Source organism: Mesoplodon bidens (assembly GCF_964165515.1).
Source record: "Mesoplodon bidens genome assembly, chromosome: 16".
NCBI classification, from domain to species: domain Eukaryota; kingdom Metazoa; phylum Chordata; class Mammalia; order Artiodactyla; family Ziphiidae; genus Mesoplodon; species Mesoplodon bidens.
In genome coordinates, this window is record NC_138173.1 from 3,932,780 (window position 1) to 3,956,617 (window position 23,838).

The following is a 23,838-nucleotide window of genomic DNA, read 5'->3' on the forward strand; positions in this document are numbered from 1 at the left end:
ACGTTTCAGGGGAAAGAAAGAGGAATGTATATGTCATCTGGGAGTTTTAGCAAAATTACCCTAAATGTGCTGCCCGTTGGCATTTTCCTCAGCAGGTATGCTCCATGCAACATGGTGCCAGGTATGCCCAAGCACCACAAGCGACATGATGTCCTCATTCAGACCACAATTAGGATCAATTTTACTTCTCGCTGAAAGCCACAAAATAGTACCTCAAGATTCACATGAGCAAGACGTCCTCCTTCCATGAACAGAGAGAACCTGGTAACAGCGATATATTCATAAGGAGATGCTGCTTATAAGCTAGATTCAGCCAAGGCTACAACCTGGGAGCGAGTTAAACATTTCCTGATTCATTAACACATGAGTTCTGGGCTCAGAACACCCATTACTGGGCTAACGGGCGCTCAGGGAGTCATGGCGGCGTGACTGATTCCCAGACAGAAGCTTATGCAGCAGGAAAATATCTCGGCATCAACCTTGAATGACTTGGGATCTCATCAGCGTGCCCTCAGGAAACCACTTGGCGGGGAGGCAAGCCCACTCCTTATTTGTACGTACACTATTATTTACAGATGAAACTATATGTATAGTTGGTGGTATTTAAACCACTTTGTGTCTCTTGACATCAGGACATGCTTTATCCTGAGGTTATTTACCTGAATAGCATGCTAAAAACAAACAAACCATAGTTTTCAAGAGGTTAAATGATAACCACCTTTTGCATGTTTAAATGACTTCGTAAACATCAGGACAGTTTTCTACTACACGTGAACGGCAGACGCCCCAGGTGTGGGTGTCTGAAGCGGAACTCCTCACCATGCAGCTACAGGAGATGCGTGTCCACAAGGCGTTAAGCGAGCTGGGCACAGGCCCTGGACACGGTTTTCCTTCTTAATGATGTTACTACTGCTGTCAGTGTTAAGCATCCGGATTGGATGCCCGCTAAGCTCTGAAACCACTTTACTTTACTTTTCTTTTTTCCTAAACAGAGCTTTTGACACCACGTTGCATAGGAAGGTCACAGCAGATGGATCCTGAACTAAATCTAGGCAACCAGAAGGAAAAGGCTCATTTCTTGGTCCCTCAGAGGAACTGGGAGTCAGCCTCGCTTCCCCTCCCTAGACAGGGGCTGCATCTCCTTGCTCAGACCTCTTGCGCTTGGTCCCCACAGCCTTGATGTCTCCACTGACCTGGGTCGCTGATGCAGCCTGCCTCTCACCACCTCGGACCATGAGATTTCTGAAAGTTTGTTAAAACTGCTGCCTTTCCATCTCAGACTGCAGTAGTAATCTGAGTTAAACCTAGATCGTTGAACTCCTCTCCACCTGGAGAACTACAGGAAGACATCTCCACGACTAGTCATACTGGTTTATTTATCCCATCAGCATCCCTCAGGTGAGCAGGATCCTGAACGGTATTTCTGACTCTGTCAGTGCTCTGGCGCTCCAGCCTCATCTTAATTGGAAAGCAGAAGTCCCTGAAACACCGCTTGAAGTTTTCATCGAGAAAGGCATAGAGAATGGGGTTCAGGCTGCTGTTGGTGTAGCCTAAGGCGATACAGAAGTAGTAGCTGGAGAGCGCAGCCGTGCTGTAGGAGCTGCTGCCCAGGGCCTCCACGAGGATGAAGATGTGGATGGGGGTCCAGCAGATGACGAAGACCGCCACCACCACCAGGACAAGCCTGGTGATGCGACGGAGGTTGCGGTCTTTCTCTCGGGAGCCGGAAAGGAGCCGGACGCTTTTTAAGCGCAGGATCATGAGGGTGTAGCAGACGATGATGATGAGGACGGGGATCACAAAGGCAAAGACGAAGACACAGATCTTCATGACGAGGTCCCACCAGGAGTAGTCGTCGTCCGGGAACTGCAAGGAGCACTCGACGACGTCCATGTCTGCAGGAGGTGACAAAGCAAAGCCACAAGAGGAACGTCAATGGTTAGCGCCGTGGCTCCCAGGGGTTTTTAAAATGTGAGTTTTAATGCCTTCGGCTGCAAAGGTGCAATTATGGTGAGACGCTATTACCTGAGGCAGATCACCAGTTAGGAATGAATGCCATGCCTTAACCATGCTATCTTTGCACGTAGAACAATGAAGCCAGAAGGTCACCATTCACTGCTAACAAACGCAATGCTACAGAATAAATACGATTAGCCAGCAATACGAATTATCTCGTTGTGGAATGGGTTGACGCGGATGATTTTCAGAAGAGCTAAACTGTTCGTTTATAGCATGAGTACTTATTTGCATTTCCATACATTAACAATTCTCCCAGACCAAAGGCTCTGACTATAAAAGCTAGTATCTGTTTGTAATAAATGATTAAATATTTCAAATCTAGCCACTCAATTTAACAAAAGCCAACTTGTCCAAAAAACGTTAAGTGGTTTACAAGAAATCACTATGTGGGTCGATAAAAATTTAAAAAAAAATTTGTCTAAATATGACCCAGCTGTTGTGATTTAATGGAACCAATGGTGGTCACTGTGATTGAGAGCATTGTTGAAACATGAGTAAATTTTGAAGAAGAAAGAAAAGGGGGAGGACGAAAAGGAGAAGAAACTAGAAGAGGAGGGGAGGGAAAGGAGGAAGAGAATCACCACCATCATCGTCATCATCAAGGGAATTCATAAATCAGACACATCTTTTACTTTTGCCAACATTGACTATGTAACAGGTACAACGACTATGTTTATAGGATTACTTAGAACATGGCTTTATCTGCTCTGCTTCGTCTCTTTGCTGGACAGTATTCTCTTTGGAGTGACCATAATACTAGAAAGAGCAGAGACCCAGGATAAGAACATTTTATAACACAGAACTCCCACTGGGGGCCTGCTTACCCCTCCCAGACTCCCTTTTCCCAAGCATCAGCCACTGAGCACAGAGCAGGCTAAACTCTCTTTGTCCTGATTCTTCTTTAGATAAAGGAATCATGAACAATACTAAGTTATAATTTTTAGAATGAAAATATTTTCTTCTGACACTGGAAAATCCGCTTCAAAAATAGTATAAGAATGTTTTTCAAATAGTGAAAGAGCTCTATTAGTAGTGTTTTCTAAAACATCTTCATGTGCCCTTAATCATATATCCCTTAGTAAAACAAAATCTTAGAATTTCGATTAGACATACTTTAAAACACAAAGAGTATAATCATTTTGGCCAATTAATAGAGAGGACTATCTTAGAGTCATTTTCTATCAACTAAATACCATATCAAACCTTTCAATAGTAAATGAAAGCTCCCAGAATAACTTGTAATTTTTGATTCCCTAAAAAAGCCATTGTCCAAAGTACCATTACTAGGAAGACTCCAAGAAACAAACAAGGATCTCTCTTATTTTTTGCTTTAGTGTTTATGGAAATAAGACCAAAGTCATTTTTTAAAAATCATCACTATCATCATAGAAGAAATACATTTATTAAACAACTTTTTAGGGTGGCACGTTGCTACCTAGCTTCCTTGAAGGTTTTTTCTTTCCTGCTTAACTTTTGTGTGTTCCAACAGTGCCTCTTTCTTGTGGTTGGCCTCAGCTTAGATGTCACTATAGAGACATTGATACAGAAGCTGACCCATTTGAATAGACCTCTTCCCTGCAATTTATATTTTCTATATATTATACTTATTCTATTTTTATCACTGTATGATAACAGAAGCTAGACAGAAACCAGACAGAAGCTCTTCTGTAATAATGTGTTGCCTTTCCTAATGTTTTTCTCTCCATCCAGAATGTAAACTACCTTAGGGTAGGTACTCAATCCACCTTGAATAATATTCAATCCCTGCCACATAGGGAGGCAGGAATATATAGTGTTTGAGGAGAATAATTTGCTAAATAAACAACTTAATACCACAAGGAAACCCTTGAAAATATGGACTCAGTACAGTAGTTATTATGGAAGAATAACCTGTTAAGATAAGCAAGGCAACGTAAGGGCTGACGTTGACAATTTGGGGACATCTTTTAACTCTGAGGATCAGCTTCCTCTCGCATGTAGTAGGAGCTCAAAAAACGTTTAATGAATGGGTGAAATAATCAACTGCAAGACTTTTACAAGACTTTGGAAAACATCCAGTGATAGAGTTGTAAATATCCTCGGGAATGTCCATGAAGCTGAAATTCTACCTACAAGGGGAAAGGAGAGTGCTGAGGCAACCACCAGGGAAACCCAAGTCCAAGCACCCATTTTTATTAAATGTTTGATTTCAGGAAAAAGAGTGCATCTTTATCTTTAAAGACATATAGAGGCTGAAAGTGAAGGGACAGAAAAAGATATTCAGTGACAATGGAAACCAAAGGAGAGCAGGAGGAGCTATAGCTATACGTACATCAGACAAAACAGCCTTTGAGGTAAAAACTGTCACAAGAGGCGATTTTACATAATGATAAAAGGGTCAATTCATCAAGAGGGTAAACAATTGTAAATATATATGCACCCAACATTGGAGCACCTAAATACATCAAGTATATATAAACAGAACTGAAGGGAGGCATAGACAGCAATACAATAATAGTAGGGGACTAATATCCCACTTTCAACAATGGGTAGATTATCCACATAGAAAATCAGTAAAGAAATGGCAGACTTGAAAACATTAAAAATAAAATGAACTCAACAGATACACACAAAACATTTCACTCAAGAGCAGCAGAACAAGGGCTTCCCTGGTGGCACAGTGGTTAAGAATCCACCTGCCAATGCAGGGGACATGGGTTCGAGCCCTGGTCCAGGAAGATCCCACATGCCGCGGAGCAACTAAGCCCATGCACCACAACTGCTGAGCCTGAGCTCTAGAGCCCACGAGCCACAACTACTGAGCTCACAAGCCACGACTACTGAGCCAGTGCACCTAGAGCCATGCTCCACAACAAGAGAAGCCACCGCAATGAGAAGCCCGTGCACCGCAACGAAGAGCAGCCCCCACTCGCCACAACTAGAGAAAGCCTGCGTGCAGCAATGAAGACCCAACGTAGCCAAAAAAAAAAAAAAAAAGAAAAATGCCAATGCCAATCAGCTCTGATACAGTGTGTGGAGATCACCTAAAGTACTCTTCTTGGTCACCCAGGAGTCTTGACATGCAGTGTGACGCACACTCCAAAATGAACACGCTAGCCGGTCTGGAGACAGTCTTTCATCACATAAACAAAGCCTGCTTCACAAAATAAAAGACACACGGAAAGGATGGAGCCCTCCTACAAGACTACTTTTCTCTCCTTTCTTCCTCTATTAGTTTTGCCACACAAACTAATCTTCTGCTGACACTGGGGGCTCTTTTCTTCCATTGTATCTGCACTCGTCCATCTCCAGCACCTCCTTCCTGGAAAACCCACAACTATTTTCATTTCCTTTCAAAAACCTAACTGAAATTCATTTCTTCTAGAATGTCATCTTCTGACCATGATTACAGGAGTAGTGGTTAAGTCGACAAGTATAACATAACTATTTACAAGTATAACTGTAAAAATCAATTCTTTGTTTGCCCTGGGAAAAAATCATCCATCTTCTTACGTTATTTAGCCCATTGTTCTCACCCTCACAGTGCATATGCAGCATCTCCTCTTGAATCTAAGTTATTACGCACCAACCCCTAGGGCTCAGAAGAGTTTCCTGCAATTTTATTTCATGTGTTGTGTGTATGAAGAAACAAAATCCTGTGTGTAATTAAGCATATTTTAAAGTGCTTCTCTGTTAAAGTTTGGCTTTTCTTAAAATTTACCAAGTATTATAGCTTAACACTTGCAGTGCTTATGCTGTAAACTCATTTTGTAGTTTAAGAGGAAAAAGATTATGCTTCATTTAAAAATGTGTACCATGCAGGATAAGCTATGATTTTAGCACCTGCCTTTTCACTGTGACCTGGAAAGTCCCTACTTATCTGTACTCACAGGTGTCATGAACCCCCAAAATAAACTGGAGCATTTAGACAACTGCTAAAGCAAAAATAACATTTATAAAGTCCAAAGTGATCATTCTGCTCCCCTACCCCAATGAATTTCTATTAAGACTAAAGATATTTTCACAGCTTTATCTTCTACAAGTAAAGCTAAGCTCCTAGAGCAGTAGTTCTCACCTTGGCTACAGGTCAGAGTCACCTGGGGAGATCTTTAAAATCTTGACACCCAAACTGTGCCTCAGGTCAATTAAACCAGACCCTCCAGAGTAGGGCCAGGCAGCAGTATTTTCTAACGTACCCAGGTGATTCCAACACACGTCCCAGGGTCAGAACCACTGTCCTAGAAATACAGGGAAAACATCAAATGTCCCGTTTGCATGGGGTAAAAAGTAACGAGTCCAAAATCTGATGGTTTTGCTTCTCTGTACTACCATCCATCTGTGAACCTAATTTTGAATGGCCTACACCCAAATGAAGCTGCCATGATATTAACTGCCTGGAGATTAACCCCTAAGGAAAAAGAGTAAATAGCCAGCATGACTCTAATGACTTAGGGTGCTTTTCGGGGAGAAAGAAGTGGAGCAAGGAGGTGTATCTTAGAATTGCCAGGACGCAACAAATTGTATTTTAAAAATCCACATGACTGTGATTCCTTATTTCATCCCCACCCCTCCAGATTCCAGTAAGCACTTTCTGAATAGGGGATAGGTTGTGTGTCTGTGTTCCGGTCATGCCATTATCCCATCCTGTGTTTAGATGCGGAAAGGAGCACAGAACTGTTTTATTTCTCATCTTCCATGGATTTAGCATTATGTTTCCATTGGCATTTGGCTTTCCTTCTAGATATGTGGCCTGCTCACTCCCAAATTAGGAGTTTGTATAATTAGAAGTTATATTCTAAAAAATGAAATGATTTAACCAAATCACTTTGCTGAACACCTGAAACTGACACAACATTGTAAATCAACTCTACTTCAATAAAAAATTTATTTATGAACAATGATAAAATAAACATTTTTTTAATGAAATTTAAAAAGCTGTTCTTACCTTCCCTGACTTTGGTTCCTCCAAGGACTATGGCAGAGATGCCAACAGATGAAGAGAGGATCCAAATACAGATGTTGATGATCTTTGCCTTCAGGGGCGTGCGGAAGTCGAGAGCCTTGACCGGGTGGCACACAGCGATGTATCGGTCCACGCTCATCATGGTCAAGGTGAAGATGCTGGTGAACATGTTGTAGTAGTCGATGGAGATGACGATCTTGCACAGCACATCCCCAAAGGGCCAGGAGTTCATCAGATAGACTGTGCTCTGGAAGGGCATGGTCGTGGTAACCAAAGCATCTGCCAAAGCCAGGTTAAATATATAGATGTTGGTTGCTGTCTTCATCTTTGTGTATCTAAAAGACAAGAAACAAGATTACTTCTCTCCATCTTCATGTCATACCCATGATGTAAATGTGCCGCTGGGTTATTGAATTTGTCTTTCATTCACCTATTCTTTACATATTTATCATCTAACACGTAAAAGGACTGTTCTAGACATGAGGGGTAGTAGAAAAATGGGCAAATATTTCTGACTTTATTTAGCTTTTATTCTAGTGCTTTGTTCCAAAATCTATTGAATTTTAAAAGGGTAAAGAAACGAGTATAGACAGACAGATGAACATACATATAGACCTTTTCAACAGACTTGTGTGTGATACAGGTCTTTATTTTGTGACTGACAATTCATTTTAATCCTACCCAGGACTGCTTGGCTTTGTTCATTTTTTAATGCTTTATTTTTTTCACTGTGTAAAACAAAGATAAAACATGCCCAACTTTTCCTCGAGGAAGGTTTACCCAACTTTACTTTGAGAAATCACTCTTTGTAATTACGTCTTTTAAAATGGTTTTTAGTTTTAAGTACATTCAATTTCAATGACTACAACACAACTAAGTTGATTTTTGTCTACCAGTGTCCCACTAGCTTTTCATTTTAAATGCATTATGTAAAAAAAAGCAGGCTGAGTTCTTCCCTTATACACAGTATAGCATAAAACATATCTGGTATGGTAGGTGAGAAAGAAATCTGCTTTCCTTTACTTTCATCTTGAGAGATTTATAAAGCACCCAGTGTGTTTCATTTTCCAATTGAGGGAACAAAAGATTTCAAAATAGGTCAGAAATATTGCCATTAAGCCCAAATTATTTCTTTCAGTTTTAACATGAAGCTTAGAACAATTCCATTTTCTACTAAAACTGAATTAAGAAGATTGTTTTACTTAGAGAACGTTTCCTTAGAGATCTGCAGGGCATGAAATGTACCAAATTACATCAGCAGGTTTTCTGAGGCCAAATGCTAAAATATGTTGGGAAAATCCATATATTAATTACTTTCTACACACCTCACATTTGTGGACCTAAATCACAATTAATTCAGCCATGTCCCATGTAGCTACAAGGAGCCAGACTTCAATGTTAGGGCCTTGACTTTAATTAAAGGTCTTTGGAAGGAGCCAATTATGCAAAACTACTTCTACTTTGGCTATAAAGTCAACATCAGTGGTATTTATTGATCACTGTGTCTGTGCTGTTCAATACATAAACTTCCACATGACACTTCTGTGTCCCCTTTTGCAGGCACTGCAGTGTGATGTGAAGTCAGACAGTCCTGAGTCTGAATTCAGTGTACGACTTTTCTGAGTTTCAGGTCCCATGAAACAAGGACAATAAAACCGAACTGACAGGACACGAGATAAAGGCAGGAGACAACCTGGCTCAAAATACCCGACACACAGGATCACACTGCACTCAGGGTCCCACCCCGGCACCAGTCTCCTTGCCTGTTTCCTCTTCCTGCCTGTGCTTGGATGAAGGCATTGTGAACACTTGTACCCAAGTCAGTATCTCTTGGCCTCCGTTTTGATGCTCTGTTAACTAAACAGTGCCTTAATCTGGAGAGCGAGGAGTTTATTCTAAAATATGTTTTGCTTTTACATTTTTTACTCAAATATTATTAAATGACCCATAAATTTTAGAACGTGATTGAATGAATATGCCCAAGACTCCGAGCACAGGCTTTTCAAGGCACGGATAATTAAGCAAGTGCATTTCCCGAGACAGAGCCACATGTTTCTTTTTCTCTAAAACCATTGTTTAAATTGAAGTAGAGTTAATTTACAATATTGGCTTAGTTCCAGGTGTACAGCAAAGTGATTCAGTTACACCTATATATCAATACACATATATATGTATTCTTTTTCAGATTCTTTGCCATTATAGGTTATTACAAAATATTGAGTATAGTAGGTCCTTGTTGACTGTCTATTTTATATACAGTAGTGTGTATCTGTTAATCCCAAACTCTTAATTTATCCCTCCTCCCACTTCCCCTTTGGTAACCATACATTTATTTTCTATGTCTGTGACTCTATTTCCGTTTTGTAAATAAGTTCATTTATATCATATTTTTAGATTCCACATATAAGTGATATCATATGATATTTGTCTTTCTCTTTCTGACTTACTCTGCTTAGTATGATAATCTCTAGGTCCATCCGTGTTGCTGTAAATGGTATTATTTCATTTTTTTAAACATCTTTATTGGAGTATAACTGCTTTACAATGGTGCGTTAGTTGCTGCTGTATCACAAAGTAAATCAGTTATACGTATACATATATCCCCATATCCCCTCCCTCTTGCGTCTCCCTCCCACCCTCCCTATCCCACCCCTCTAGGTGGTCACAAAGCACCAAGCTGATCTCCCTGTGCTATGCGGCTGCTTCCCATTAGCTATCTATTTTACATTTGGTAGTGTATATAAGTCCATGCCACTCTCTCACTTTGGCATTATTTCATTTTTTTTATGGCTGGGTAAATTCCATTGTATGTATACACCACATCTTCTTTATCCATTCATCTGTCAATGGACACTTAGGTTGCTTCCATGTCCTGGTTATTGTAAATAGCGCTGCTATGAACATTAGGGTGAATGTGTCTTTTCAAATTAGAGTTTTCTCTGGATATATGCCTAGTAGTGGGATTGCTGGGTCATATGGTAGCTCTATTTTTAGCTTTTTAAGGAACCTCCATACTGTTCTCCGTAGTGGCTGCACCAATTTACATTCCCACCAATGGTGTAGGAGGGTCGAGTCAAATGTTTGTAATGAATAAATGCTATCTGTTCAAATACTGTCTTCTTAATAATATGATTTTATGATTGAAAAATGCATCTTACAAGCCAGGCTCCTACTCTTTCAATCCCTGATACTAGCAAAGACTTGAATTGGCAACACCTTTGACTTCTGCTCTCGTGTTTTGTGACCTGATATTCTCCTCTTTCTTTACGAAGTTAGACTGATGTTCTCTGCCTTATACATTTAGGTGGACCTGGGTTCTAGTCCTTAGTTTTCCCTCCAAGTGACAGACTTTGGAGAGATCACTGAAAACCCTGAGCTTCCATTTCCCAACTATACAATAGGAAATATAACACTTATCTCATGGAGTTCCTTAGATAACTAAGGGAAAGCACCTGATTTGGAGACTAGGTATAATTTACTTCATGTTTCCAACTCCTGTCCCCTCCTCTTGTGTGGGTGGAAGCCACCAGTTACCACAGGAAGCAGAGGGGAACATAGTTTCTAGTTAACGACCCTGGTTGTATTTACCTATTCAGCTTGAATATGAAAGATAATAGTAAAAATGAAGCTTGGGACCTTAACTGCTAGAAGACCATTAATGGAATGATACATGAGTTACAATAAAATAGAAGATGCATCTTTTAAGTAGCAATAAAATGCTGAATAATAACTTGCTCTGAGCTTTTCAAAAATATTTTTAATAGTTAGATGTGTGAAACTGCTTCAGGCCTGAACTTACAAAGAGGTCAAATCCTGTCATCAGATCTCAGAAAAAGAGAGATGACTAGCTACAAGGGAGATGTCTATGAATTACACGGATCATAATTATACCAATTGTAGCAAAAGTCCATGCTCCCCAAGAAACAAGCTCTGCCCAGATCCTTCAGGCTGGAGCTACCACTGTTACCACCCCAAGGGCTACAGGCATCTGCCAGAGATGTAGAGAGATTCCTGTACCCCCTGCATCCAGCAACATCCTATGTCATAGCACTGGGGTGGATCGCGTTAATGACAATAATGGTAATAACCATTTACTTCAAAACACTCCCCGTGTCAGACTCTGCTGTACATTCCACGTGCTTTATCCCACGTAGTCCTCACAGTGACTCTGTGTGGTAGGTACCAGCATTCCTACTCTAGAAAGGAGGCCACTGAGAATCGCTGGAGTTCTGTACCTTTCTCAAAGTCATATGGTTATAAAAGGCACTGCAGGAGTTCAAACCCAGGGGTTTGACTTCACCCCTGCATTTTTACATCTCCCCAGCACTTGATAATTTACAAATTTTGACTTCCATGTATCCTATTTGATTCTCACAACAACTGGTCTTCGAGTTGCCCGGGAGATTTAGGTCTTTTCTCTAATATCGCTGAAGAACGTAGACTCAGGTGAGTAAAGTGATTTTCCTAGTGTCAGCAGAGGCAGGGGCTCAGTGGGAACATGTGGAGGAGTCAGGAGGGCACGGCCCCTCCTCCAGGGTCTGGAAGACACATGCTTCCAAGCCTACAACACTGAAAGGGAGAACTAAACAGGTATAATCCAAAGTAGCAGACGATGGGCTCACCGCATAGCTATTGACAGTCTTTTAGGCGCTACACTGGACTGCATCCAGTGGCCACGGCATTAAAAGACCCCACCCCCAAAGACAGTCAGGTTGAGCCCCCCTGGGTAGTGTTTGCATTGAACCAAAGCAAAATAGCAGTGAGTGCTTTCAGTCACTGTGCGTCTGCTGGTGAAAGCAAACAAGTAAGCTTTCTCACTGCGATCAGACAGGAAATGATTCTCCGTTCCATCCACACTGCTTTCTAAGAAGTTGCAAGTATTTCCAGTAAAATGGCCCCATGTGAGTGGGAATTCTTGGCTTGTGTGGAGCGGCTGGAGGTGGGCTGGCGTGGCGTGGCTGCACTTCTCAGTATCCAGGCCGCAGGAGCGTATGGCATTAAAAGAGCCAAGTCTGCGCGCTGTCCCCGCTAAACTTGGCAATGTTGCAAGCCTGCAAGCGACGGTGGGAGGTGGAGAGCAGGCCAGGAAGAGGGGTCAGCAGGGAGCTCAGGGCGCCAGCCACGAGGACGTCATCGCGGGGCAACGTCACGGATGGTGTCCCCGCGAGCTGACGGCGCTCCCCATCGCACGCTGACTCAAGACCTTCCTAGCGTGGTTCTCTTCACAGGGACAGCCGTAAACGCTCGTGTGACAGCGAGGGGAACAAAGATATCTGCAGAACTCTTGGGAACCAGCGTCACCAGGTGGAGATGCTGGGAGAGCGTGGCACTTGCACGAGAAAAGTGAGACGACGGCAGGAGGAACATTGACCCCGTGACCCGGCAGCCTCCCGGCTTCCTGTCCTGCCCTGAACCTTTGGGCGCAGACAATGCAGGTGGAGACGTCATTCTCGGATCATTACCATCCCTTGCATTGCCCCAGTGCTTCTCTTTTAATTTAAAGGAAGCTTCTTTAATCAGGAGCTGCTTTTTAGCTTCGGGGCAGCATAATAAAGCCATAATCTTGACGGCTAATCACCATACATCTTTTTTTTTAATCTTTATTGGAGTATAATTGCTTTACAGTGGTGTGTTAGTTTCTGCTGTATAACAACGTGAATCAGCTATACACATACATATATTCCCATATCTCCTCCCTCTTGCGTCTCCCTCCCACCTTCCCTATCCCACCCCTCTAGGTGGTCACAAAGCACCGAGCTGATCTCCCTGTGCTATGCGGCTGCTTCCCACTAGCTATCTATTTTACGTTTGGTAGTGTATATATGTCCATGCCACTCTCTCACTTCGTCCCAGCTTACCCTTCCCCCTCCCCATATCCTCAAGTCCATTCTCTAGTAGGTCTGTGGCTTTATTCCTGTCTTACCCCTAGGTTCTTCATGACATTTTTTTTTTTTAGATTCCATATATATGTGTTAGCACACGGTATTTGTTTTTCTCTTTCTGACTTACTTCACTCTGTATGACAGACTCTAGGTCCATCCACCTCACTACAAATAGCTCAATTTCGTTTCTTTTTATGGCTGCGTACTATTCCATTGTGTATATGGGCCACGTCTCTTTTATCCAAACACCTTTAAACACAGAGGCGGTTTAGTTCTGCGGATTCGGTTACTTGTGGCTCTTCCCCGCCGTTGTCCCACCGCGCTGACATCCTCCCTCCCTCTTCAGTCACACTCCTGCTGCTTCCCCAGACCCATCTTGTCATCATTTCCACACGTCTCAGCCTGCTGCATACACAGCAATATCCTGGACACTGAGCTTACTGAAAAAGACGTTTATACAGACTCCGCCCCCAGGGTCTTTCAAACTAACTGAGCCAAAGTTATGACGTGAACCAGAGGAACAGATAGAGGGGAAGTTCTCTGTGTAGTGAAGAGATCGGGACATATTGCAAGGAAGGCAGAACCTGGATAGGCTCTTGCCCTTTGAGAGGGATGTGGACGTGGAGGTTTGCTGGCTCGAGTCTCATTCAGGGCCACGGGTCCTGCTGGGGGTGATGGGAGGCCACTTGGGATGGGAAAAGGGGTGTCAGGCCACAGAGAACCTTGAACACCCGGAAGAAAAACCATTTTAAGTATTGACTGAGGACTCACGTGACAGACGCTGTTTTAGGAACTTTATGTCATCTGGCAATAATGTCATGCTGATTACCTTAGCCGGTGCCTCAGATGACTCAGCACGGGACCTGGTACTCGATACGCACTCAGTGCCTGCCAGCCCCCCTTGTCACCATCCAGCTGCCGGTCTTCTTATTATGCTGTGTCACTGTTAATTACCCACCACAGTCCTAGTAACTGTATTACCATCCTGCAAGGTACAGCAGCCCCCCTTTTTCTGAAGAGGAAGCAGCCTTAGCGATGATTCTCAGTGCTTCTCAGAATCCATCCCTAATAAGTAAAGGAATTCAGGACCATAGTCCAAAGTTTCTTAAGGAGTCAGAAATTTTATCAGAGGACTAATGGGATTCTGTGAATTCTGCTACTTCTAGCAGCTAAAGGTTGAAAAACATTCTGATAAGTGTGGTTTAGTGTGCATCACAAGGGCAGAAAACATGTGACGGGATGAAACGGGGGGCCTGGTCCAGGGAATGCAAATATAAAATATTAGCATCTTACCTCTCGATGGACAAATGCCGTCAGCACGTTATGGTGTTGCAGGTTTTCCATAAGCAATACCCATTTTTTTTCAGGTGAGGAAACTCAGTAAAGAGGAAGTAAGTGATTTCCTCAAATTTGAGAGACAGTGGGAAGTAAAATCTGAGCCTTCTGAGTAGTCATCAAACTACCGCTCCAACATAATGAAAAAACAAACACCCTACTGGCCATTTCTTTGAAGAGACTCCTTTAGTACAGCAAATAGCTAACGGCCAATAGAAAGCTCCTGAACAAACACTGGTTTGGTGAAAAAAGTGAGTGTGATCAAAGGCTCCTGCCCCACAGGAACCTGGCCACTACCCCATAAGCCTGGAGCTGCAGCAGGAGTCTGAAGGCCCCAAACAGCAAACTCAGGAGGAGGACAGTTCTACGGCACCTGGGAAGATGCAACCCTTTTTAATCAGCGGTGGGAGAACAGCACAGAGAGATGGGTTTCGGCACTCTTTTCCCTGAATGATTTATTCATCCTCCTGGGCATGCTTTCCAGATACACAGCTTTCTAGATTTTATGTTTAAAATAACCAGACATGATGGCTGTACTGAGGTGAATTCTCAGGAGAACTTATTTGAAAACATAATGTTTGCTTCATTAAATTCTCCAGATATTTCCAGTTCATCTCAATGAAATGAATTTGCTATACATCCTTTTAGATTATTAACTACTGAAATTATGGTTCTTTACTCAAGGGCAGTAGCTTATTAATTTTTTTTAAAGAAGGGAAATTCAGCCATTGTTTCTCCAGTGATCTGACTTTGAAATTGCCTCAATCTACAGTATTTTAAAGGAGTCATATTCACGTAGGTATCAGGTCCCTGATACTCTCCTACATGCAAAGAGCAAAAGCTTTCATGAGAACAGAGGAGTGGGGCGTGTCTCCCATTCCTGCCTCTTGTAACTACATGTACCAGGCTGGTAGTGATGGACAGCCAGAAGGGCGGACAGGCATCTCACTGGGTGCCGGCAGGTGGTCCTTGCAGGGTAGCAGGAGAAGGGGAGGGAGGCGGATGCAGAAGTAATGCTTCCACTGCAGTAGCCAGGGCCCCAGAAACCACTCATCTTCCCTGCACTCACGGCCCTGAGACCCAGAAGAAATGTTCTAGTGCGTTCGGTGGTGCACGCTGGGTGAGTGTTTATCATGCCCAACCACACCTGGTAGAAAACTACAAATCTCAAATGACCGACATGTTGCTTCCTAGTGTACAACTATCTGGATACCTAGAAGAACACAGAATTCTTAAGTGGTTTTTCTGTTTTTATACAGAAAACTGACCTAGCTAAGGTGAACCACAGGGTGCCACAGAGAGGTGACACGGTTACCCTCCTGCTCTCTCTCAAGTCAGTCCCTCCTGAAACTAACTCTAAGACAGGCACTGGGAAAAACTGTAAAGGCAACACAGTCCAAAAGGGATTTTGAAGACTACAATTTTGCCCAAGTCTGTTAAAGCTTAAGAGCTCTATACCTGATCACCACCTTGGGTTTTTTTTTCTTCTCTTTCTTTCCTTTTCTTTTTTCCTGCTTTCTCTCTCTCTCTCTCTCTCTCTCTCTCAGCAGCCGTTTAGTCTCTGCTCTCAGATTTGGACTTCTGCGATGTCCCACAGCAAAGAAAATAATTCCTTTTAGCTAATCCATATAAACAGTGGCAGTGAAGCCAATTCTCTCTTTTAAGAGCCTGTCAAACAATAAAATTACTTCTAGAAATTCATGATAGGCTCTTCTGAAAATAATTTCTGAAGTTATTTTACTATGCTTGCTTTAATGGAAATGTTGGGTATTGATTCAAAGGGAGGATTCAGGATAAATTACAACGTATTTTTTTAAACCAAACCCTAAGGTAAGACTGCTGTTGGATAGCCACACACCTCTGCCTTTCCTCTCACACCGCCTTAGGTGTCCCTTGGTGACAGTATTTAAGGTCGCCTCCCTTGACATTTTTTTTTTTTTGCGGTACGCGGGCCTCTCACTGCTGTGGCCTCTCCCGTTGCAGAGCACAGGCTCCGGACACGCAGGCTCAGCGGCCATGGCTCACGGGCCCAGCCGCTCCGCAGCATGTGGGATCCTCCCGGACCGGGGTACGAACCCGCATCCCCTGCATCGGCAGGCAGACTCTCAACCACTGTGCCACCAGGGAAGCCCTCCCTTGACATTTGAGAGCACCTGGAATACGTTGCACACACACCTGCAGTGATTACATGCAACACTTGCAGGAGGGGTACCAGGACACCTGGCATGGAAAGAGGCAGGCAGTGCGGTGGACACTCTGACTGGCTCACACCCTCCCCGCTCCCATACCTCCCCAAATTGTCTATGCCACAGTTTTGGCGGGACGGACATAAGCTCAAGCTTGCGGTCCCCACTGACTCAGAGATGGCCTGAGTGAGTCAGATGGTCTCAGCAGAGTGGAGCGTGGGACTTCCGTCATGCCTGGGGAAGAAACACCCTGCCCCCTAATTTATGAGCCAGAGAACAGGTACCTTCGTGAGGAACAACCTCCAGGCCCAGCAAGCTTGGGGGGGTTATAGTTGCCTCTGGAAAAGAAATCTGAGTTCAGGAAATGGAACCATTTCCAGAGTATTTTTGTGGTTCTGTTTTTCTCTAAGCCCCTTACAAAGTTACCTCTTTTGGCAAATTCCAACACCGCCCAAGCTGAATTATAGGGAAACCAAAGTCTTCTATTCCAAGGGCAAAATGAGCAGAATGCTGATCCCTAGAGGTCTTTATTATGGTAGCAAAGTATTAATGAAAGCTAATGAGAAAAGGAAAAGGCAAAACTTAAGACCAAGGACCAAATAATTTTCCGATTTCTGTTATTTTTTTCCTAATAATTTTTCCTTGTTTCTCCTTACACTCAATTTAAAAAGAAACATACCTTTATAAGAGTAAAGCTTTTCTTTAAATTAAACAGAAGAAAAAATATATGTACATAACTTCATAAAGACTGATGCTTGAAGAGTGTCTTCTTAAAGAGAACAGAAAATGGATAAGCGGTGATTAGAGCTGAATTGTGCCCTCCAATTCACATGTTCAAGTTCTATCCCCCAGTACTTCAGAATGTGACTGTATTTGAAAGTAGGGTCTTTAAAGAGGTGAAATGAAGTAAAATAAGGTAAAATAGGGTCATTAGAGTGGGCTCTAATCCAACATGACTGGGGTCCTTATAAGAAGAGGACATTAGGACACAGAGAGTAGGGATGTTGTCCACACAGACAACCATGTGAGGACACAGGGAGAAGGCAGCCGTCTGCAAGCCAACGAGAGAGGCCTCAGGAGAAACCAAACCTGCCAACACCTTGATCTTGAACTTCCAGCTTCTAGAGCTGTGAGAAAACACATTTTTGTTGTTTAAGCCACCCAGTCTGTGATACTTTGTTACGGCAGGCCTAGCAAACTAATACAGGCAGATGTCTAGAAATCTGAGCTACCTGTGACATAATCGCATAGAGCCATCCAGAAGGAAGGAGGCCAGTTGAGTCTGCAGCTGGGGATGAATAAGTGGGAGAGAGATACACAGACTTAGGACTGGTCAGAATTTCCCTGACAGTTATGGCCACAAGAATGGACGACACCACTAAGACTGATGCTCAGTTTGACAAGCCACCTTGGCCAGGCTGCAGTCTCTGAATATTCAGTCGCTTACCAAGGTGCTGCTGTGAAGGTGTTTTGTAGATTTGGTTAAAGTCCATAGTCAGTTGACCTTAAGCAAAGAAGATGACCCTAGATGATCTGGTGGGCCTGGTCCAATCAGTTGAAAGGCCTTAACTACAGGGCTGCGGCTTCCCTGAGAAAGAAGAGATTCTGCCTGGGGAGGATAGCCTGCCTCTCCTGATGCCTGCACTCGGGGCTGCAGACCTACCTAGCCAGCCCCACAATCACGTACGCCAATTCCTTGGAATAAACCCTCAACACACACATCCCCTGCTGGTTCTGCTCCTCTGGTTGAATCCTGACTAATACGGAGGGTGTGCAAAGTGAGGACAAAGAGAGCTGAGAACGCTCTGGAAAAGAGGAGCATTTAGGGAACATCAGGGAAGAGGGGGCTGTGAGGGAGGTTGAGGAGAAACCCAGCGGATGTGGAAGGAAGTCAAGGAGAAGGTGAGACTGGTCCAGCATGCCGAATCCCCATGGGAGTCAAGGGACAGCCAGGCCGAAACGAGCATCTGGACTGTGGGAGCTTCAGCTCTGGGAGAGGAGTGTCACATCACGGGCACCCCCAAGGTGCTGGTAGGACCCAAGGACATGGATCAAGGGCTGAGGTAAGAACATCCTACGCCAGGACCACAAACCCCAAAGCCTGGAGCGAGAGGCTGGAGTGCTTAAATGTTAAGGTTTTCGAAGTGAAAGGTTAAAGTACCCTACCATCAGGCAATTATAGCAGTTGCTACACATTAAATGATGAAAATCCTTGAAATACTAGATTATCTTCAGAAGATACTGGACAGCATTCCAGGTGTTCAAGGTGAGAAAAGCTATGTGTAAGGCAGGTCTAAAAACAGTCAAAGCTTTTTCCACAACCCTCACTTTCTCCCCAGGTCTGAGCTGGCCATCCCAGACCTGCACCTGCCCTGCCATCCAAGCGTCCAAATTCCATCTCCAGAGTGACTTCCTAGAGAACTCAACCAGGACTATTTTGCATGTACAATATTTTAAAATAACATCCTTCTCGACACAGGGAGGGGGAAGGGTAAGCTGGGATGAAGTGAGAGAGCGGCATGGACTTATATACACTACCAAATGTAAAATAGCTAGCTAGTGGGAAGCAGCCGCATAGCACAGGGAGATCAGCTCGGTGCTTTGTGACCACCTAGAGGGGTGGGATAGGGAGGGTGGGAGGGAGACGCAAGAGGGAGGGGATACGGGGATATATGTATACGTATAGCTGATTCACTTTGTTATACAGCAGCAACTAACACAACATTGTAAAGCAATTATACTCCAATAAAGACGTTAAAAAAATAATGTAATGTCCCTCTCAAAAGTGATCCCCCATCTTTTCAGGCGATGCTGGTCAGCCCTCGAGGTCAATCACCAAAGCTGCACTTGAATTCCACACTCTGGCTCTGCTCTGAGTTCTGATGAGCAAACCACCGTCTGCTGCAAACCATCTTCAGCCCTTTTTTCTCCTGAGCAAAATAAACCCAAGTCCATCAAGTTTCCTTCTGAGGTTTCATTTTTCAATTCTTTGACCCTGTATCAGCTTGAACAAAATGCTCCGTAATGCTCTCACCCATAGATTTAAGCCAACTACTGTTCCAGTAGGTTGGCTTTCCAGGATGAGATTAGAACTCTTCCCTCTTCATTTACTATCAAGTGGGGTGGGAGGATGGATGATGTTATGTGAACTCTCTAACTCCTATTGTATTTTTAGCTGAATTTATCCCCTTCACACAAATTTTAATCTTGGGTATCTTTGGAATAGATATATTCAATTTATAATTATACTTTTTTATATTTATCATTAAAAATCCTAGTCAATCTACAATGATTCTTTCTTTCTGACATGTCTAATTCTCCCCGTGGAGTTCCCTTTGCATATATTTTGATTCTTTATTCTTTTTAATCTTAGACTGCAGGGCTATATAAAAAGTTGTAGAGCAAATAAGAAGCCCTTCTCAAACTCAAAACTTCAAGTTCTCATTCAAGTGACAATAAGATGTATCTGTTTCACTCAAGCACTTAAATATGATATGAGAAGGAAGAGAGTAGGTTTGTTCTTAGCATCCTCTTTTTCTGTAACAATGTTTCATTATAAAACAACGGGTGCTGTAGCAAAGATCTTCTAAAAAATTTAATTATAGTCTAGAATACAGCTGTCTTTTCTTTTCTTTTGGTTACTATAATCTTCCCTCCAATGGAGAGCAGCCCTAAAATTACTAATGACTTAGGAAAAAAATGTGCTTTTAAAATATTCTTCCTTCTGTATCTTGTACTTATCACTGATAGAAGTCCTGTAAAATGCAATAAGCAATTATGAAAAGCAAGGTTACCAAGCTAGAGACGCTAATTGTAGGTGAAAAGAGCTTTATAATATGTATTCGGAAGCTTAAATGATGGTTTTCAGTTCTAGAGCACAGATGAGGATAAAAGACCCGACATTTCCGAGAGAGAGAGAGAGAGAGAGAGAGAGAGAGAGAGAGAGAGAGAGAGAAGGGAGGGAGGGGGAGGGGGGAGGAAGAGAGAGGGAGGGGGAGGGAGGGAGGGAGGAGGGAGTATGGGAGAGCGGGGAGAGGGAGGGGAGGGAGGGGAGGGAGTGGAGGAAGGGAGAGGGAGAGGGAGGAGAGGGAGGGGGAGAGAGGGGGAGGGAGGGGAGGGAGGGGAGGGGGGAGGAGAGGGAGGGGAGGGAGGGGGAGGGAGTGGAGGGAGGGAGGGGGAGAGAGGGGGAGGGAGGGAGAGGGAGGGGAGGGAGGGGGGAAGGAGGGAGAGGGAGGGGGAGGGAGAGGAGGGGGAGGGAGGGGGAGGGAGGGGGAGAGGGAGGGGAGGGAGGGGGGAAGGAGGGAGAGGGAGGGGGAGGGAGAGGAGGGGGAGGGAGGGGGAGGGAGGGGGAGAGGGAGGGGAGGGAGGGAGAGGGAGGGGAGGGAGGGGAGGGAGGGGAAGGAGGGAGGGGGAGGAGGGAGAGGGAGGGGGAGGGGAGGGAGAGGGAGGGGAGGGAGGGAGGGAGAGAGAGAGGCAGAGAGAAAGGGGTGTTTGAAACATTCATGCTACTGCAGATATTGTTCTTAAAGTTCATAATAAAGAGAAATTAGTTCTTCACCCTTTCAATGTCCCTAAACAGTGTGACTTGCAGCCTTCCTTTATTTCACAGGAACTTCTCAAAGGAATCTCAGCTTTGTAGTCGCTCTCAAAGGTGCAGCTGCAGAGCATTAAGTCCGCCAGAAAGGGAGACTTCTCAAAGAGCATCCAGACAATGTTAGGATTTTTTTTTCCTCTTGTTTCCTTTGTTGCAAGAGGCCAAAAGAGAAATCACTTCACTTACCAGAAAATTAGCATATACGCGGATATCTGGATATTTATTACTGGAAGTTGACATCAATATATCCACAAAAGAACAATAAAATCAAACCTTCAGTTCTCACCGTGGAAGATAAAAGGCAAAACAATTTTTGGAAACCTCCAGCAGCTGTACTTTAACAGATAAGTATTAGGTGGTTTATGTACAAAAGTCACTGGTATTCTAAACATATAAGGTGGCATATCAGTACTAAAAAGGCTCATGTATGGATACCAACAACCCTCAATAGTATATGCCGGCTTTGCTTCATAAACCGTAACACCAGTCTGACGAGCTACAGGAAATTCTGAATTATCTTTAGTGCATTAGGTGGGCATGGATTTTATCTAAAGAAACATTTGCAAAGGGCAAAACGAAGTGCTCCAGACGGGCGCAGGCAACCAGGCAAAAGGCCAGGCAGATGGACCAGTTTCCTTCCCACGAGACACTGACCTTGCCCCTTGCAGGGACACCCCCTGCTCTCTCCCTGTCCGGAGGGTTTTCAGTAGGGGTTTGGGGGGCAGGGAGGGTCACTCCTAAATCCTCAAGACGCCTCCGGCTGCTCGGATTCGCCCTCTGCCAACCTCGAAGTCCCGCACCAAACACTCTCCCAGGAAATCTCACTTCGAGGAGGCCACGCTCTGAGACTGCGGAGCCCGACGGAACGGGGTCCCCATTACCGGGCGGGCGTCCCTCCGCGCGTCCTGGTGGCCGCCCGACCTTCCCTCCCTCCTGCGGCCACTGCGGCGCCCGGACCCCGAGCTCACCGGACGATCACGAACATGACCAGCGAGTTGCCCACCAGGCCCACGACGAACACCACGGAATAGACCGCCGTGATGATGACCGGGATGACCGGCGAGATGTGCTCGGGCTCCGGCGGCGCGTCCTCGGAGCCCGCGCTGCTGTTGCGGTCCGGCTCGGCCCAGCCCGGGAACCGGCCGCTGCCGTTGAGGGGCAGGCAGGTGCTTGGGGCGCAGGTGGAGCCCGGCTCGCCGCGGAAGATCTGGACCGGGGGCTCCATGTCGGGCGGCTGCAGCTGCGGGGCGAGGACAGGCGACACCTGCGGGCTGCGGGGGCGAGAGACCGGCTGGACCCCGGAGGCAAACTTTGGCCGCGCCCGAGCCAGCGCGCGAGGCCGGCGGCGCCGAGGGCCCAGGGCCCGCTGATGCCCACCCCGGGGGACGGGCCTCTGGCTGCCGCCCGCGCCGGCAGACGCGCCGCGGATGCCAGGAGGGGCGGAGAGCGCGCCCGCCTTTCCCCCGGTTCCCGAAATCCACCACCCTTGGAACCGTCCCCGGACTGCGGCCCGGAGCCCCCAGGGACACGAGATCCCTGGAGCACAGTCCTCGCCCCCAAGCACGGCGCCTCGAAAGCCCAGAGCTCACCTCTGGGCCCGGAGACGCGCGGGGCGACGCAGTGATGCTGGACCGCGCGGGTCCTCGCGTCCCCGTGTCCGCTCGGCCCTCGGGTCGCCGCGCTCCCGCAGCCCCGCGCTCCGACCGCGGACGCCTCCCCCCGAGCGCGTCCCCGCCGCTCCGCGCGCGGCTCCCACGAGCGGAGGCGGCTGAGCCCCCGGGACGCAGCGAGGACGCGCGGGCGCCAGGGACCCCGCCCCGGGCCCCGCGCGCAGCCTCGGTCCGACGGCCCCCGCCGCCCCGCCGCCTGACCGTGAGCCGCTGGGCGTGGGGAAGGGTGCGCCGGCCCAGGACGAGTCAGCAGCTGGGGTACTCACCGTGTGTCTAGAGCTGCTGCAGGCCCAGCTCTCAGGACACGTCTGCCTTCAGGTGAGGGGAGAATCGTAATTCCATTTGAGTGGCCCGTCCAAATACAGTAGCGAAATTATCCAATTGGAACGAGACCAAATCACAACATTTAAATGACTGAATATACATAAATAGAATATTCTGTCCCTTTCAGTCTCCTCTGTCGGAGACGATGCACAGAATGCACCTTAAGGCAGCACCTGTGTTTCGTGGTGCTACCTGCGGAAAAGCAAGACCCCCGCCTTACTCAGGCCTCGGTGTAGGTGCAGGTGCAGGTAGGTGACCGTGTCTCTTTCTCCCACGTTAATCTCTGCAGCCCTCACGGTCCCTCACTACGTCATCTTTTCTCTAAAACCTCCGAGGCCCTGAGCCCCGCAGAGGAATTCGATCATCCTTCCTTCGGGTAACTCTGCCAGGGCCAGGATCAGGTTCTGCTGGTGAAAGACGCCCTCAGCACAGCGACCAAAATGTAGGAAAGCCGAGGTCGGCTGGAGGAGGGGAACAGGACTCAGCCACTGAGATGAGGTCCTCAAGGAGACCGGAGAGGTTCCCCTTTCCCAGTTGGGTATTGGAGGCAAGATGCCCGAGTTTCCTGAGAGGACTCCTGTCTAAGACTGGCTGACTTATTGAGACTAACACGGGCCCTCCCTTGCTTCCCACAGATCACATCGGTGCCCACACCTGGGCACCATCATGGCCCATACAGTCATTCCATCCACTGGCTGACAGCAGAAGGGAACCCCTACCTCTTCCAAGACACTGTGACCCCCAAAGAGGGACGTGCCCACCAGGGTCTTACCCCAGCCTGGAAATGTGCGGCCCTTCTGAGAAGCGTGATATGAGTCCAGCAGCATCCCTTCAACCCTGGTGCCCTAGGAGTCTTGAAAGTAAGTTTTGATACATCTTATATTTC

General features: G+C 45.7%; 1 protein-coding gene across 1 annotated transcript; it reads right to left on the reverse strand.

Moving 5' to 3' along the window:
* Positions 1 to 1,362: 1,362 nt before the first annotated feature.
* OPRK1 (opioid receptor kappa 1) lies at positions 1,363 to 22,260 on the reverse strand (the record flags this gene model as incomplete). The annotated part of the gene is made up of 3 exons (XM_081258389.1): positions 21,927 to 22,260; positions 6,944 to 7,296; positions 1,363 to 1,895 (listed from the first exon to the last, which is right to left on the reverse strand). The coding sequence occupies exons 1-3, from the start codon at positions 22,181 to 22,183 to the stop codon at positions 1,363 to 1,365; spliced, it is 1,143 nt and encodes a 380-aa protein (XP_081114515.1). The 5' UTR covers positions 22,184 to 22,260.
* Between the last annotated feature and the right edge of the window lie 1,578 nt (positions 22,261 to 23,838).